Source organism: Astatotilapia calliptera, chromosome 12, assembly GCF_900246225.1.
Source record: "Astatotilapia calliptera chromosome 12, fAstCal1.2, whole genome shotgun sequence".
NCBI classification, from domain to species: Eukaryota; Metazoa; Chordata; class Actinopteri; order Cichliformes; family Cichlidae; genus Astatotilapia; species Astatotilapia calliptera.
The window spans coordinates 31,994,648-32,009,740 of NC_039313.1; the positions used below are offsets into that span (position 1 = coordinate 31,994,648).

General features: G+C 39.5%; 2 protein-coding genes across 5 annotated transcripts in view; both read right to left on the reverse strand.

Annotated features, from left to right (window-relative positions):
* Positions 1–9,111, reverse strand: part of cep120 (centrosomal protein 120) — a 34,755-nt gene extending 25,644 nt beyond the window's left edge. For 2 of the 3 annotated variants that reach the window (XM_026186082.1, XM_026186079.1), the window contains exons 1-8: positions 8,874–9,111; positions 7,808–7,964; positions 6,589–6,703; positions 6,346–6,490; positions 3,432–3,580; positions 863–1,060; positions 560–784; positions 46–268 (exon numbers count right to left, since the gene is read on the reverse strand). In XM_026186082.1, the coding sequence (XP_026041867.1) occupies positions 46–268; positions 560–784; positions 863–1,060; positions 3,432–3,580; positions 6,346–6,490; positions 6,589–6,703; positions 7,808–7,964; positions 8,874–8,922 (1,261 nt within the window). In that variant the 5' untranslated portion in view covers positions 8,923–9,111. The remainder of the gene's footprint in view (positions 1–45; positions 269–559; positions 785–862; positions 1,061–3,431; positions 3,581–6,345; positions 6,491–6,588; positions 6,704–7,807; positions 7,965–8,873) is intronic. The other variant, XM_026186080.1, reaches the window with a different exon arrangement.
* Positions 9,112–10,408: 1,297 nt separating this feature from the next.
* Positions 10,409–15,093, reverse strand: part of znf608 (zinc finger protein 608) — a 65,870-nt gene continuing 61,185 nt past the window's right edge. For both annotated transcript variants that reach the window (XM_026186078.1, XM_026186077.1), the window contains exon 9: positions 10,409–14,276. In XM_026186078.1, coding sequence (XP_026041863.1) covers positions 14,257–14,276 — 20 coding nt within the window. In that variant the 3' untranslated portion in view covers positions 10,409–14,256. The remainder of the gene's footprint in view (positions 14,277–15,093) is intronic.

Genomic DNA, 15,093 nt, shown 5'->3' on the forward strand with positions numbered 1-15,093 from the left:
CAAACTTCTCGTGTGAAAATGACAGCTGCTTATTTTAAGTCCTACCTGCCAATCCTGTCGGCTCTCTGCCGTGCCGGAGCTCATCCAGCAGACTCTCTGCTTCGCTCTCTGTATGAGATGAAGGAGGAGGGAGAGGAGGACCCCGAGGACCAGGATGTGGAGGAGACCCTGCAGGCTTATGGACTGGAGAAGAGCTTCGAGGTCTCTGTTCAGCAGGAGGAACAGCAGGAGACAGCGCTCCACTAGCCTCTTTATTCCCCACAGACTGCTGAAAGGACACAAGACCATGCAGCATGACATGTAGTGTGATAATCGGACAACAACTCAGGTCCATCATAAAGCATAACAAAAACAACCAATGCATCAGGAAGTTATAAAATCACAGTGGTAAAGAAACACATGAAATCTAGTCTGAGGCTCTATGCAGAGTTCTGCTCTCCCTCCAAATTGCTGTGAGTGCAAAGATTCATCCTTCATTCATCTCATGTAATTTAGAGCTGACAACATCCCAATCATAAATGTTTTAGAAATTAAACTCTGAGTACTTGTTTTCATTTACCTGCAGTGTGACCTCCTCCCTCCTCAGGGTTACAGCCACTCCCAGAGTCGGCTGCAGGTCGGTGGGCAGAGCAGGCAGCGTCTGCTTGACTCGCTTCGGAGGCTGCAGGAGAAAGGCTCCCTCTAGTGTCGCTGCTTTGTTATCCAGATCCGTGGAAATACCAGCCAGAGCTGAGAGAGAAATGTCAGTGCTGCCCAAAGAGTGATTCCCACAGCACAGGTGGATCTGAGGAAGAGAAAGGACTAAGACATACAGGTACACAGCAGGTAACTGGGAGGCAGGAGCTCCCAGTCAGGCACTCACCTGTAAACTGGGCTGCTGAGACAGGAAGGCTTTGAGGATCTGTTTGCTACTGCGGATGCGCACAGACGCGCGCTCTGGCTCAAAGTCAGGACTCAGGAGGTTGTGGAAAGGCTCGCTGGTTATGTCGTTCCCCAGTAAAGAATAGTAGAAGAAGAACTCTGAGCCCTCCGCTGACAGTTTCATGGTGCTGGGGACCAACTACAGCGAAACAAAAACATTTCTGGTTTTAAAGGATTCTCTTTTAAAGTCTACATGTACATGTGAAGATAATTTTTCAGTTTCAGTCAGCATGCTGGTAAAATACGAGTGTGTGCATGTGTGTGATAATGTTATAGAGTTATATATATTTTACTATTTTATTGAAGAACTGTTTTATAACAATTTTAACTCCCACAGAAGCTGCAGATTTTCATAAACCGGGGCGATCGTGGCTCAAGAGTTAGGAGTTCGCCTTGTAATCGGAAGGTTGCCGGTTCGAGCCCCCGGCTCGGACAGTCTCGGTCGTTGTGTCCTTGGGCAAGACACTTCACCCGTTGCCTACTGGTGGTGGTCAGAGGGCCCGGTGGCGCCAGTGTCCGGCAGCCTCGCCTCTGTCAGTGCGCCCCAGGGTGGCTGTGGCTACAATGTAGCTTGCCATTACCAGTGTGTGAATGGGTGGATGACTGGATATGTAAAGCGCTTTGGGGTCCTTAGGGACTAGTAAAGCGCTATATAAATACAGGCCATTTACCATTTACCATAAAAAAACATTCATTTAAAGTTAAATATGAATAAATACTTGAAGTTCACTTTTAATTAATCGATAGTTAACTCAAACATACAGTTTTTAAGAAAATGTTAGCAAAAGTCAAACGACTTTACTCGGTTGCGTGACCCTGAAGTACACCGACAGAGAAAACTGGCAGCTGCAAGTGTTAATGGTCCTTCCACATGTTCCTCTACAGAACATTTCTCAAGATTTACTTCTCTAGATATATTTCAATAGCCAGAGGCTTTCTTTCACTCATGGTAGTTCTTGCTGAACAAGTCAAGGTTGCGGAGGGCTGAAGCCTAAATTAGCTGTCATCCAGCAAGAGGCAGAATTCACCCTGGACAGTTTCAGGCTCAAAGACACACCTATGACCAATTTGGGATCACATCATGTGTTTTGACTGTGGGGGAGGAAGCCTGAGAAGCCAGAGAGAAGCCAGAGAGGTACAAAGAGAACATGCAAACTGTACACAGAAAGACAGCTGCTGGATTCGACAGCTGCTGTGATGTAGCAGTGCAAACCACTGCAACACAGTCGTCAATTCAAATTAAAAATCTGATTACATTTAGGCTATTCAACAGTGAGTTATTGTCAATATGACATTCATTTATTTGTTTATAGAGAACCCCTGCTAGTACTTCTTGAATTCTGTTTTTTTATTATTTTATCTGTTTCACTGAAGAGCACATCAGCCATCAGAGCCATGCAGCGCTTCCCTTCTTCTTTGCAGGGCTGGTCGACTAATTGGATTTCCATTTAATTACATTTTTGGCTTCTGGGGATAAAACGATTACTTTTCTGCCTTTATTTTTGCTATAAAAACGAGAGCTTTTGGTCAAAAAATCTACAGCGCATGAAATAATTGAAAATGGCTCCCATTGGTGAACCAGTAGAAGGACAATTAATGGGTGCCTGCAGGTTCCTTTGTTTTCTCTCACCCGCTCTGCTTTCGGGTTTCTGGGACGTCATTTGGTTATCAGCTTCAGCTCTCCCTCGTTTCTTTGCAGGGCTCTTATTGCCACCTGCAGACATCTTGTGGGAGAGGCTGTAGGCCAGCAGGGATTGGCTTTACATTTAAAAGCAACTGCTAATCTGGGCCCCTGACACCATAGCCATGTTTTTTCAATTCATTTATTAGTTTTAGTATGTTTAATATATGCATGACATTAATTAATAGTTATACTAAACATTCAAGATTAGAATTACTGCCACATTAAGCTATAAAATAAAAACACCCCAACTACACATTAATTAAGATTTATAACTAATGCTGCGCAGCGTGTAATGTGAAAACAATTCTAATTGTAATGGTTGGAGAAGAGATTGGTTTAATTTGGCAGTGAGATACTCAGTGTCTTTGCTCTCTTATTATGACACTCCAAAGGAGGCAGTCCCTGTAGGAGCAGTTAAGAGATGAAGCAATAATCTTTCAACAACAATAACCACCTGTGATATTCTTCATCCATATTTTAGAAGTCATTCTGAGAAAACTGCTGTGCTTTTATTTCTTTAATACTTTTCTCAGCTTCTCCCAGAGTGCCTTTAGATGACCCCAAATAGCAGGCCTGGGGATGCTGTCAGCTGGGTTTATCATCATTATCTGACACGTGGAAACAGAAACAACCCATGCAGCAGTGACAACATACGAGCGAGCCAAGAAAAAGAGTGTTTCTCCATTTTCTGTTATCAAACTTTAGTCCAGATACTGGAAATTTGTGGGTGTGACATCACTTTGGCTACATTATCTTAAGCAATAACAATTCAACATTTAGGTCTGACGTGATCAGACAGGCATCAGGGTCAGAGTTCGGTCTTTACCTGCTCTAGTTTGGTTGCGAAGGCCACGGTGACAGAAAGGACAAACATGTCGGTGCAAAGATCTGCCGGCCCTACTTGATGGTATCCCTGGTCTGGGATCAGTATGGCCTCCAGCCTCTCTGGGAGTAGATCGGTCACCGAGGAGGAACCTACACCAGCATAACAAGGAGATCAAAACAAGCAGTAAATAAAAGAGCAAAAACAAAAATCTTACAGGTTGCAGATGTGAAGAAACCACAAGTTTTATTTTTATTCACTGAAACCACCAATTATTCCTCTCTGATGTTTGCTGGTAGCAGAGCAACGCTTACACAAGAACCGGAGCTGAGCATGAAGTGAGACTGTACAAAACCACAAGCAAGACATCATGGCTGAAAACCAGGAACTGTGTGAACAGAAGTTTAACTCTAAATAGAGCAATGTTCACCTCAGACACATTTTCAGATCTGAAGTGTACAAACTGAGATGTCAGAACAGGTTGTTACAGTAACTTGGCAGCAAAAAGGACTCAGAGTTAGGGCTGCAACAATAAACTAAATGCTTAGGTAAAAGCACGGCTCTTTAGCACGCCCTTGTGTTAAACGATGAGCAGGCGAGTGTTTCATTCACATTTGTTACTAAAAACAGACCTGCAACTGAACCTTATTTAGGAGCAATGGATGAATAAAACGTAAGACCATGTAGCCCCCAGTTTTTCACAACAAAAACACTGATAAGACAACAACAGCAGTGATGATGACACTGTCACATACACACACACCACCGTGACTGAGAAGGTGAGCTCAGATTGAGTGAAAGAAAACGTGTTTCTAGCATCCAAAATATCCTGGAATTACCATTAAAACCTTCCCTGGGAAAAAGCTAACGTCCTTCTTCAAACCACCTGGTCAGCAAACTCTGACATGAGGAACTTTGTAGCTGCTCCATCCACTGCCGTTTGGTTTACACAGCAAATAAATCTGCAGTAAGTCTCCAGAAGTTGTATTAAAATATGCAGATGAATGTTAACTTGGTCTGAAAGGATGTTTAAATTACACAGCTTCCTGAAGACTGACGACAGACGTCTTATTTTACGTGGCGCGTTGCCTGCAGCACACAGGGTGAGTCTACAGGGGGGCATTTTCAATTCCTCAGATTAATAATGAAATAATACAAAATACTGTGTTAATTAAATTGCATTCATATTTTTAAAAACTGAATTAAAAATATTCATAAAAATAAAAGCTTTTTTTCCCAGCAAGCCAATAAAAATGTACATGGACCAATAAACTCTGAACCACTGACCTGAGGGTTGTTAGGTAGAACGCTGAATTATTATTACGTCTACATCATTAACTTGTTGTCAAAAGCACACAAACACTTGCCTCATATTAATGTCAGAAAACCTTCCAAGAAGCAAGAGTACAAATTGCTTACATATCTTATTTTATTTAGCTTTGACTGCACTTGAGAGTATTTATTTATTCAAAATATCTAATATTTATATATTTTATTTTTTTTAAATTACGTTTTAATATGGCACATAAATACAATCAAAGGATTTCTTTTTTCTGACAGACGTTATATGCAGTTAAACTTTAAAGCATTACAATTTCTAAAATAGAAAACAATGAAAAGTTCATTCTGAAAGACGTGCTTTTTGTCTTTTGAATGTTTATTATTTCTTATTAATAAAACAAAAGCATTTCTTATCTGACTTCTCGATTAATCGACGGAATAATCAGTTGATTACTCGATTAGTAAAATAATCAATAGCTGCAACCATTCTCAGTAAAAATATATTTATTCACTTTCTGAATTACCTACTTGTGTATGCAATCTTGTGAAAAAGCGGCACATAGCATTTAGACTAAGTATAAACTGTGATAATCTCAATGAAAATATTATATTTGTTTTAAATGTAATGAGTAATAGAATAGTAGTTCTTCACCCTCATAAGTAAATCGTAAACAGAAACATAGACTGAGTGCTCCCTTATGATTTTTTCCCCTTGCAGTAACAGCCGAAACACAAAGCCCTTGCAGTCAGTGCACTTTAACAGGCAAATATGAACTAAGTGAACTTCAGCTCAAGGCTCAACTGTATAGACTGGGAATATTTTCCCAGAGAAATGATGAGATTCAATTTTCTGAATGTGCGACTTTATGATCTTACAAGTGCTCACTTCACAGAACGGAAATCCCACAATCTGAGCTCCTTCTGCAGCTATGACCCTGTAATGACTAACATAACACATGACTAATGCTATATTATGTTATGAAAGAGACAGACCATCAGACCACTGTTCTTTACAATGTCAGTAAAAGTTACACCAGATCCTCCATCAGTGCACTAATCTGTCAAAATGATGGATAAGCTCTGGAGTTGTCTGTCATTGTCAGAAAAAAAGACAAGAATTTCTAAAAGTAATTTTTTTTTCACATCTAGAACCCTGGAGGAGGTTAAAAGTATGCCCGGTTTAAATAGAGACGGATTTTACACATTAAAAACTCTGGATTTAGGCTCCATGTATGCTGCCAACCCACTATTCTCCCTTCTTAGATTTCAAACATGAGTCAGTGTTTTCTCTACAACTGAGCCAAGATCTGGACCTTTTTCTTCTTACTCACACTTTATATTTGAGGGTGACCAAAACCTAAACAGTAAGCAGTAACTTTATAGAAGGATGTTAAAGGAAAATAAAATCCCAAGCTTTGTCTTTTGCCCTGATTCTTTTAAGTTTCTTTAAGGCAGGAATATGGCACAGCAGTGACGACTCAGCACAGAGTCCGACTGGACTTCAGAAAGAAAAATAGTTTATTAAAATGTAGACTGTTCCAGCTCATCACCATCAAACACAAGTAATACAGTTAAATAGAGAAAAGATAAAACCAAGGAAGGTGAAAACAAAAGAAAGAGAGCTGGGAGAGCTCACCTTGTCGGGGCGGGGCCTTCTTGGCTTTGAACCTATCAGGTGAAGGTTCAGAGGGCTTGTTGTCATTCTCCAACACCATGCTGAGCAGGAGGGAAGGTTTCTGTTTGGTGTACTTACTGCTGAGCAGTGGATACCAGCGTGACTCCTGATACACACAACAGATTTATCAGAACATCAGCCCTGCATAATAAATCTTCTACCAGCGCACCTCTGAACAGACAGACAGACAGAGAAGACGTTCACCTGTTTGACCTCCTGAACTGATCGAAGGTCAAGGACAATGTAGCCGACGCTTTCTTTTTTCTTGCTGACAGGGTCAACAGCAAAACACTGAAGCTTGATGGGAGTTCGCTGCAGTCTGAAGAGACAAGGCCATCAAGAGGCATTAGTGTGACTCGGCTAACATTTTCACAACCCTACTTTAGAAAGGTTTTTTTGTGGTTTGAGATAAAATTTGTTTTCTGTAATACTTCAAAGGGTAGCTGCCTAACAAATCAAAAGTATTAGAAAGAACATCCAAACAGTCAGACAAACTGCTGTGATCGAACACCTGGGGACAGGGAAGGAAGAACTTCCTTTCAACAGGAAAAGACCTCCACCAGGGCCAGGCTCAGAGAGGAGTAGCTATCTATTGTAACAATTTGGGAGGTGAGGCGAAAAAAGAAAAAAGAAACATTGGCTAATTATGTTTTGTTCTCGTTGCTCAAACGATTAAATGAGAAAATAACCAGGGAATCATGAACTAGCCAAATAAACATTTGTTACAGCTCAACAGAAACCTCTTTGACTTAAGTCTTAAGAAAGTCCAAACATGTGAATTATGGAAAATTAATAACAATAATCAGCCTCTGTACAGTTGTGAAGAGGCAGAGCATTAGGTACAGACATCAAAAACTTTTTTTGGTCCCTGGTTGGTGTTATTTTTCTTCCAAGGTTGCAGTTCCAAGTAACTCTACATGTACTTGGCTATGTCCATCTTTTACATACAGTCTATGGAGGCATGTGGTTGCAGCTCTACAGTCAATCTTTTCAACCTACTGTAATTTAATGGAAATTGTTCTAATATTAGTATTTTGTGGTTCTTAATTAAATAATTAGATAATAATAATTAGATTTTTACAATATTACCACAACTTTAACCTCAACAACATAATTTTAAAAAAAAAACAGTCGTGTCATCACATAGTAAATCCAGTAGAATGTGCTATGCTTCCACTGTTTACAAGCATGTAGCAAAGAAGCATCGCAGCTAAACACAGTGGGTGGAGTCAAGTTGTGTATTGACAGAACAGACAATATAAAAGATAGACATGGACAGGGCTGGAAAAATGTATCCAACGACAAAGACCTTTTGTATAAATCTATGATGAAAATAACAGCTGTATCATGAGATCAAAAATATTAAATTACTCATAGAGCCCAGGATGTGATTAAAAAGTTTCAAAAACACATGATATCTAACCTGTGCTGGTGCAGCGTCCTGCGGTCAAGCTCCCAGGCCAGCTCGGTGCTGAACTGCGGTTGCTCTCGGTGCTCTACAGGATCCGTGGCCAGCTGCTCCCCGTCAAAGCTCGCCTGAACCACCAGACTGAGCCGAGGACTCTTGGGGAAGTGACGACCTAGGGATTGACACAAAGTGTTTCCGACACACTGGTTACACAGATGCTGATCAATTCTCTACTTTGTCCCACTTTCTATTATGTACATCAAAAAGGTTTTGATGTACACAGCAGAGAAGCACTATATAAGAATCAGTCCATTTACTTTTTACCATCTAAGTAGCTGTATTAAATGATCATGACGTCAGTATAAATCAATATGTGACTATGACTTTTTCGTTAATTGAGCTGGCCATTAATGTCATGGTAAATTTGGCCTTTTAATTCGAAATAATTTAAAACTCTTGCATTCAATTCTTGTTTGTGAATGTCACTAAAGATGTATGCTGTATAACTACTCCACCTTATAAAAAGAACAGTTTAAAGAAATAATATAAAGGCCAACAAAGGCCAAACAGGTGAACAAGAGACAGAAAGCAGTGAAATCCCACATGGGGTGTTGCACCTGGCCACCCTATCTGCTGTGTGCTGAGCCACAAATCAGAATACTGATGCATTATCTCTGAAAGCCTGAATTCATCAAAACACCAACACAATGTGATGACTTGCAAATTCAACGATGACATAGAAAGTCATAGGTGTAAGAAGCTTTCTCAGCATAAATGACATTAACGTGGGTTCTATACTGTCCCCAGTGACAGGAATAGCTGCTTCACCAGCTTAGGGCGTGTCATTCGAACAGCAAACACTTAATGCCTCCTCAGCCTGGATTTAATTCACCGACCTGAGATCACCACCAACACTTGCAGCAGCAACAGGTTCGGCTTTTCCCCATGGGACTAACAACACCCGTTAAACGGCTGCAGTTGTGGTACCAACGAGTCAAACACGTCACGTATAAGCAAACATGGCTGGTAGCTCCAATGTAGGAGGGTTATCGGAGGATATCCAGCTCTTTAAATCGCTCACCTTCCAGAATGGACAGAACGATGAGAAGTTGGTCAGTCTTCGCAGCCATGTTGACATTTGTACAGCAGGGAAGTGAAAAAAAAGTTTTATTCAAAATGGGAAAACTCTCCTTCCCGCCGCTGCTCAGCTGAGTTTTGACGAAGATGTCAAGGTAAAGAAACGTAGTTTACATAAAGAATAACTGTACGACCGTTACAGGCAGCAAACAGCCGCTTTGTTGTCAAGCTTTGGCGCCACCCATTTTGTTTTCAAAGAGGAAGTGATGATAAAGGCGCCCGAGTTCTTAGCACCTCATGCTGGTTGGAGGTGGAACTGCAGTAAAAGTTAACCACTACTACTATTACTACTACTACCACTAGTACTGCTACGTCTGCTATTACTACCAGAGTTATTATAGTTTTGTGTTTTCTGAGTATTTTGTAATTTAGTTTTGATTTTTTTTTATTCTAATATAACTGATTTTCATTTAGTTTCCAGCGTGGGTTTACTTATTTAAATTTACTTCCTATAGTTTGAAAATGTTAATTTTGAAAGCATTATGTTAGCACATGGAGGGAATGTGCTGAACGTGATGTTTTGGACAGTCCTTGTTAACCACAGCCATGAATATGGTGGCCCTGAGAGGCCAAACGGACTGCAACTTAAGAAAACACCAGCAATAAAAAGAAAACGCTGCAAAAGCGACAAGGGAAATAGGAAAAGCGAAAACAGAAAACAGACTTCCAAAAGCACAAGGGAAGTGTTTCTGGGGAGACAATAACCCGACGCACCAGTTGCAGGAATTTATTATTACTGCTTTCAGTTTTCCTATTTCTGTTGTCGTTTTTCCTTTTTCTGTTTTGTTTTTTCCTATTTCCATTGTTGTTTTCCCTATTTCCGTTGTGTTCTGTGTGCTTTTGCAACCTTTTTTCTTATTGCTGGTGTTTTTTTTTAAGTTGCAGTCCGTTTGGCCTCTCAGGGCCACCGTACATGAAGGCCTCAGGTAGGTTATGATAACAAATTTTTTTAACCAAATTAACATTAATGCTGAATTTAAACAAAGTTACTTTTGCAAGTTCACAAAATCGTTTCACTTATTTTTTTTAATCTTTTTTTATTATTTTTTTCAAGTCTAGTTTTCATTTTAGTTTAATTTTAGTTAGTATTAATTACCTTGATTACTACTATCAAGTAAGCAAAGAGCAACACACTTAAACCGAACTTCTAAATTCAACCATGTCAAATAATCATGTATTATTTTGAATGACTGACAGATTGTTCATTAATATGAATTAACTGAAATATTTTTGTCTTGTATTATTACTATTAGTATCATCTTCTAACCGTTTTCCAACAGGACCCTATAAATCACTTGTACCTTGCAGAGGACAGATGTTTGCCTGTCATATGCAAGGTGTTACACTTCATCACATAAAACTGTTTTTCACACAGTTATTTTTCAAACATTTAAAAAGCCAATGGTCAACATGCTGTTGAAACACAAATATCCTGAAGAAAGAAAGAAAGAAACAAAAAAAACCTTCACTGACCAAAAATGTATATAAACATCCTTTAATCATGATTGCCAAACATATGAATTAAGGCATATACAGTATAAAAAAGCAACAGCAGGTTTCATGTTTTTGTACGTTTTCAGTGTGTGAATAACTGGATATACCAGGTGGATGAATTGAACATACCAAGCAGCCTTTTAAAGACAACACTGTGTCTCCCAAAAGTTGACAGCATCTTGTAAACAGAGTTCATAGCACTATATTCAAGTAATAGAATGATCACTGATACTATGCAGGTAAGGTGTTGTGAGTGAGGCAGAGCTACTCATAGACAAGGTAGACCACTGGGATGATGTCGTCAGTCAAGGGGCCACAAGAGGTTATTTATAATAAAAACAATTATACAAAAAGGAAGCCCCCTACTGTTCAGTAGGGTTATAACCCCAGTGCACACTTTCCTGGCGAGGTTATAGTCACAATCGTTTGTTGAGTGCTCATTTGTTAAAACATGATTATTCTGTTAATTATATAGGGGGGCCATTTAATCTAATGGCTGTCTCTACTTTGTGATCTCCAATTTTCTGTGATATTTGATCTATTTGATTCACCTTTCATATAAAGGCTATTGTCTAATTAATACACACAAATACACATACTGCAGCACTGTGATATTGAGCTACTCATGTCTTTAGCCTAAACCAATAGTCATTAGTCAGTGCTTCCAAATTTTTGGAGATCATACTGGTCATACTTGGAACTGTTCTGAGTCTGTAGCTGATATCGAAACCATTAACTGGCCCTCACTCTCAGCCATAATCCTCTTGACATGGTGGCTATTGATAATAGCTGACCATCCAGAGGCTTTTGGATCAGAGGGCTGGTGAAATAAGCCTTGGATTATTTGCTTGACTGACAACCTGAAACTATATTTGCGGAAACAGCCTATTAGAGGTCTACTGTTGGTCTTTTTAAGCACATATGCCAGATATAAACATTATCACTCTGACAGTAGTTCTCCAGTGAGTTTTGAACAAATTTTGGATCATCTGTAAACATACATGCATCTACTGAACCTTATTTAAGCTGGCAGTGGTACAACACCAATGGTAAAGTCAGACCTTTGTGTCTATCAGGGACTCTGCTGTGAGCTAGTTAACTTGTAGAAAGCATGGGAGCAAGAGCACGAGCAGGGCGAAGGATTGTGGCACTCCACATATACAGTATGTCCCCACAGTCATCACTGACAATACAAATGTGGGCATTTCAACAAAAGGATGGCCAGTGTGCATCCACTTTTCATTATTTGAGTGCAGATTTGATCTCATTAGATATTTCTGGCAACTTTTCTATCACTGTAAGTGTCATTGAAAATAAATATTGTAATCAAACCAACTATTTTTTTCCTAGAGCCCAAGAATCTTAAAATATTCTGTTGTATGCATCTAAAAACTGTTTAGATGGCAAAATGTTGTAATCGAAACTGAGCAGAATCTCATGCAAGTCAATGATTTAATGCACAATGTGAAAAAACAAAAGAATAACAAGAAAACAGAAGTCAACCCCAAGTTCACAGTCTGCATCTAGTCGTTCCATTTGATAAACAAATCGGTGCCAGTTATTGTTTTTGGTTTTTTGCCATCAACTCACTATTTTACCTGAGTGAAAATACCATGTTTCAGACAGCCTCGAGGTTATTGTAAATAATTTCCATTAGAAAGGAAAACGTTCACTGGACTTATCCTTCACAGAGAGGTATTTTAACAACAGAATTTATAAGCCCCAGTCTGTACATCTGACTTCAAAATCACTTTGACATTAAGCCTTGACGTTTGCTCTTTCCAAGCTGTTTAACTTGAGCTCATCAGATTAGACGTATCATGTCACATATCACATGATCTTTCACAGTAGATCAAACTATAACTGTTCTAATTTGCATTTTTTAGTCTATTTATAGACTTTTAGAGTAATCTGTATTTGACATGACTGCGAGCTCCAGAACTTCAGTTAGATGGACCCTGAGCATGCCTCAAAAAACAATTCAGCTTTTGAAAACACGATCCCTATATTACTCATAGCCGCTGCTAAACACTGTTGTTTTCGCTGGTTTTATCAGTCTGGCTTGCTAGTGCATGCAAAAACATGCATGCGATGCTGCTGTTGAATTGCAGTCTTTCTAATAGCTGCTGGAGGCTAGCTCCAAAATGAATCAATGCTCCTGCAAAAAATGTAGCTATAAAATTAGTTAATTCTGCTCTTTCATAAGAACTCTATAAGGGATGTATCAATTTTTCTGCTCAGCTTTGGATTTTGTTAAGGCTGGCAGGTGTGCCAACCCAGGTAGCTGTACCTGATCACTGTCTGCTAGCCTGCACCTCTTCTCCTAATCGGAGTCTCTAAACTGGATCTCTCAACTGTGTTTGTGCCGTTGGTGCCATTTGAAACATTTTTAACAAAACTCTATATACATTCTACATTGTATGACCTGCTGCGCAGGACATGCTCGTGCAAATAAAATTTAATTGTGCTTAAGTTATAGTTAGTAATTAGTGCTATGTAAATTTTTCTTATATAGCGCTAATTAGCAGATATCTGTGACTGTGCATTGCACTGTTAGAGTCTATGGATGTAACTAGCTAGCTGATAACTTAGCACCCCACTCCCGAGGCCAAATATGAACTCCAAACAGACTAACATGGTGGGGACCAAAATGGTAAAGGTGAGGCTTCAAAAGTAAAGGAAGTCACAGTGGCCATGTCCTTCTCTGATGTACAAAGCTCAGATGCATGTGATGTAGATTTGCAATGCGTTCAAAAGAAATCATCTGTTACTTATACTTCACTCAACAGTGGCCTAAATATAGCACACCTGAAAAACTATCTGTACGCAAATAATGAAAGTGCATCCAGTAGGTGTGAAGATATTTCACAGACACTAACATCCCTCAGGCACACTGCCACTCATAAGAAGCACAAACTGGGGCGAACTGATTGTATTCATCACGTATGCAGTCTAACCAATGACATCACCACATGTGCTGCAGATAAACTGAAGTCAGCGAGATAAACAGTGGCTCTGTTCCTGCCGGTCGTCCCCGCTCTGCCCTCTGCTCCCATACACGGCCGATGGAGATCAACATAGTGTACGATAAAGCATGTTAGTGCTCTGCCATGAATCTGTACAGAATATATACACCACTGGGTTCCTACATGGCACTGGGCAGGTCAATGTGAAGGTTTACTCTCACATAAAGACAATACAATCAACATGGTTACGCTCAAGTTACAGGTTAGTAATACAAATGTAGCGTCAGCACTATGGAGGGAGGAGGACTTCCACTTCAATAATCATAATGAGAATAATAAGGATAATAATAGACTTTTTAGCTTCCTAATGCTGTTTTTGTCCCATTTAAAAAAAAAAACAGATCCACACTAATGTGGTAAAGTGTAAGTCATCATCAATACATTCAGTCATATCATCATCATAATACACGACAATAACTGTGCATTTCTAAAGTTAAGTACCACAGCCCTGGTTGGGCTGAGTGCACGGCGCTCTGGGATGTTTTGTTTCATACATGCCACCTGCTTCTGTCAAAACTCTGTAAAACCAAAAGCTCTAAAAGTCAGTGATTCTGGATTTATACAGGTAGTTCGTCCTCAAACAGGTCCTGGTCCTGCTTCCCGTCCTGCTGTCAGCTCATCAGTTCCTCTGTGATGAGTTATAAAAGTGGTTCTTCTTTTATTAGTAAGAAATGAAAGAAGTTTTTTTTTCTTGATTTTTTTTTCTTTTTTGTTCTCTGCCTCTCAGCGAGGCGAAGCTTATTCAACACCATGGAATTGATGTCTGATAAATCTGCCATTCCTCATGTGAGACGTGGTCACATGGTCCTACTTCTTCCCTTCGCTGTCTGTGGAGACAGGAAAAAAAAAGGTAAACTTTACTACACTTAGGATTTATGCTGAACAGAAGTAGAGATGCATCTGTGCTGGGTGAAAACAGTCAGGCCTCCTGTTTAGATTTGACAACACAATTTCAATTACAAACACTGTTTATTAACTGCTATGATTGAAATTAATGCAGCATTGTTGTGCTTTCTGTCATGTTTTTCAAGAACCAGGGTGGACAACCTGCTTCTTAATGTGTAAACATACCATAAAACTGGCTACATCTACTTGTTGTTATCTCATGTTAATGATATCCCTAACATTGCATGAATAGTTGTTATAGTCCATGAAAATTCTTCCTCCTCTCAGAGGACACTGAATCGTGTAAACTATAAATAGGACAGATTATAATTGTTTCACTTTGTATTTTTATTCTTTAAAGCTAATAGAGTCACTTTACATGATTAATCAAATGTAAATTATACCGGGCGTTGGTGCAGCCTCCTCAGTTCATCCTCTGTGTGACATTAAGATGTTTTCACTCCTGTTCATTGACGGTGACTCTCCCGTTAAAGGTACTTATTGTAAATTCTTGTGCTTAACACCAACTTCAAACTTTTCAGAATTAACTAAAGCTTTGAAAAGAACATTAAGATTCAACTGCTACATCTTTATGACCCGCACACATATATGCTGAAGAGATATCAACTGAAGCTGAACTGGGGCTGTGCTCTACTTTCGTGTAGTACCAATTTGTACCACAAGATGGCACAGTGAGTCAGTGTAACCTTGAAGCAACACCCATTTCTGTGGGAGCAGCTAAAAATAAATTAATGACTA